The sequence below is a fragment of the Anneissia japonica genome, unplaced genomic scaffold (assembly GCF_011630105.1).
Source record: "Anneissia japonica isolate Jap-2015-1 unplaced genomic scaffold, ASM1163010v1 scaffold750_len1593409_cov174, whole genome shotgun sequence".
NCBI classification, from domain to species: domain Eukaryota; kingdom Metazoa; phylum Echinodermata; class Crinoidea; order Comatulida; family Comatulidae; genus Anneissia; species Anneissia japonica.
The window spans coordinates 53,723-55,252 of record NW_022756705.1 but is presented as its reverse complement, the minus strand read 5'-3'; the positions used below and the strand labels follow the sequence as shown (position 1 = coordinate 55,252).

General features: G+C 35.1%; 1 protein-coding gene across 1 annotated transcript in view; it reads right to left on the bottom strand.

Moving 5' to 3' along the window:
- Positions 1–1,299, bottom strand: part of LOC117124383 — a 6,148-nt gene extending 4,849 nt beyond the window's left edge. Inside the window, exon 1 of the mRNA XM_033270610.1 lies at positions 877–1,299. Within this exon, the coding sequence (XP_033126501.1) occupies positions 877–937 (61 nt within the window). The 5' untranslated portion in view covers positions 938–1,299. The remainder of the gene's footprint in view (positions 1–876) is intronic.
- Positions 1,300–1,530: the final 231 nt, after the last annotated feature.

Sequence of the window (1,530 nt, the reverse complement as noted above, 5' to 3'; positions counted from 1 at the left end):
TATATATATATATATGTATATATGTATATATATATATATATACTCTCTCTCTCTCTCTATATATATATATATACATATATATATATTTGACCGTATCATGCGTTTACACAAGACAACAACCTCATGTTAGTTAGCAAACACAAAAAGCCTTTCTAAATTGATAAGCTACCATACTACGATAAGGACAGAGGTTGTAAGAAATGGGATCGACCATAGCATCGCTAGCATGACCTATATGTAGTACTGTATCTTCTGACACAACCTACAGCCAATCTATATAGTCCGTAGTGAAATTTAAATTGAACTAGTCCTGTGATATGTTTTACGAGTTTACTATTGGCCATTATCCTAAGATATACCTAAGTACCGAGATTATACGTAGTGTTGTAAAGTATATTATTAAGTTTAACACTCAGAAATGCTTATACCCACTCAGGCTATTCTTGGTTCACTAAAAGGGTCCACGATAAGGTAAAATTCATTGTTTCATGTTTATCAGAGGAAGACTCTCACAATTAGGCCTACAAGGAGGTTCGACCCATAAAACGTAGGGCTGAATGAAATACATACTTGAAAGTAGAGTTAAAAAATAAATAACATATCAACCCAAATGTCATTGTACTTAAAAAAATAATCATCGTAGCAACATTTTTAGTGACCTCACCCAATGCCAACATCGACTTATCATCATAATAATTATTTATTAGTGATTTGACTATCGTTGACTGTACTACATTCTGATTATGATTCTCTCTCTATATGATCGCGACTAGTAAGAGAACATAGCTGACTTAACATTATAAGGCCTGCCTTTGGCATAATACACTAGTGACACACCTCTTTTCATTGATTCCCCTGTAAGATATGCCTACTCACCATTAAAACTAAGAAATATCCATGTAACTGACAGAGCGTAATATTCTGGTTTTTGCCACATGTTGATTTTTTTTAACAACTCTGCAGCTAACCTGTAGCGGGACTGGACTTCTTTAAACTGCTGCTGGAGTTTTTAGTTCGCAGTAGGACCTTGATAGTCTACATTACGAATGCTAGCCAGGAGCTCGTACTAGCTGCTCAAGCAATTATTTAGCAAACAATAAGCAATGTCAAATCTCAGTGAACTTCACAATAGGTGATATTTTAACGAATGCTGAACAACAATGAACCGACAAAACCATTTAGTAAGCAGGTTAACACGGAAACAATGCGGAATCCTGACTGGATAGGAAGCAATTCTTCTCGTAAGACTAGTTTATCAACAAAATGAACAATTCGAGCGGTTATCCAAATTATTTGCAAATTTAAGTACCTAAAGTCAATAGAAATATGGAAATTGTTGCAATTTAAGAAAAGATCACCATATCGATATTCAGACGTTCGTGTAGCCCAGAAAGTGTTACCATTTGAACGAATAAAAGCATAGGCACTGTACAAGGGCAGCGGGTGGCACAAATGTTTTGCCCAAGGCATTTCTAGGTCAACAAACTAAAAATTTAAAATCCTCCATTTCATATCACCCACCGTTTGTTT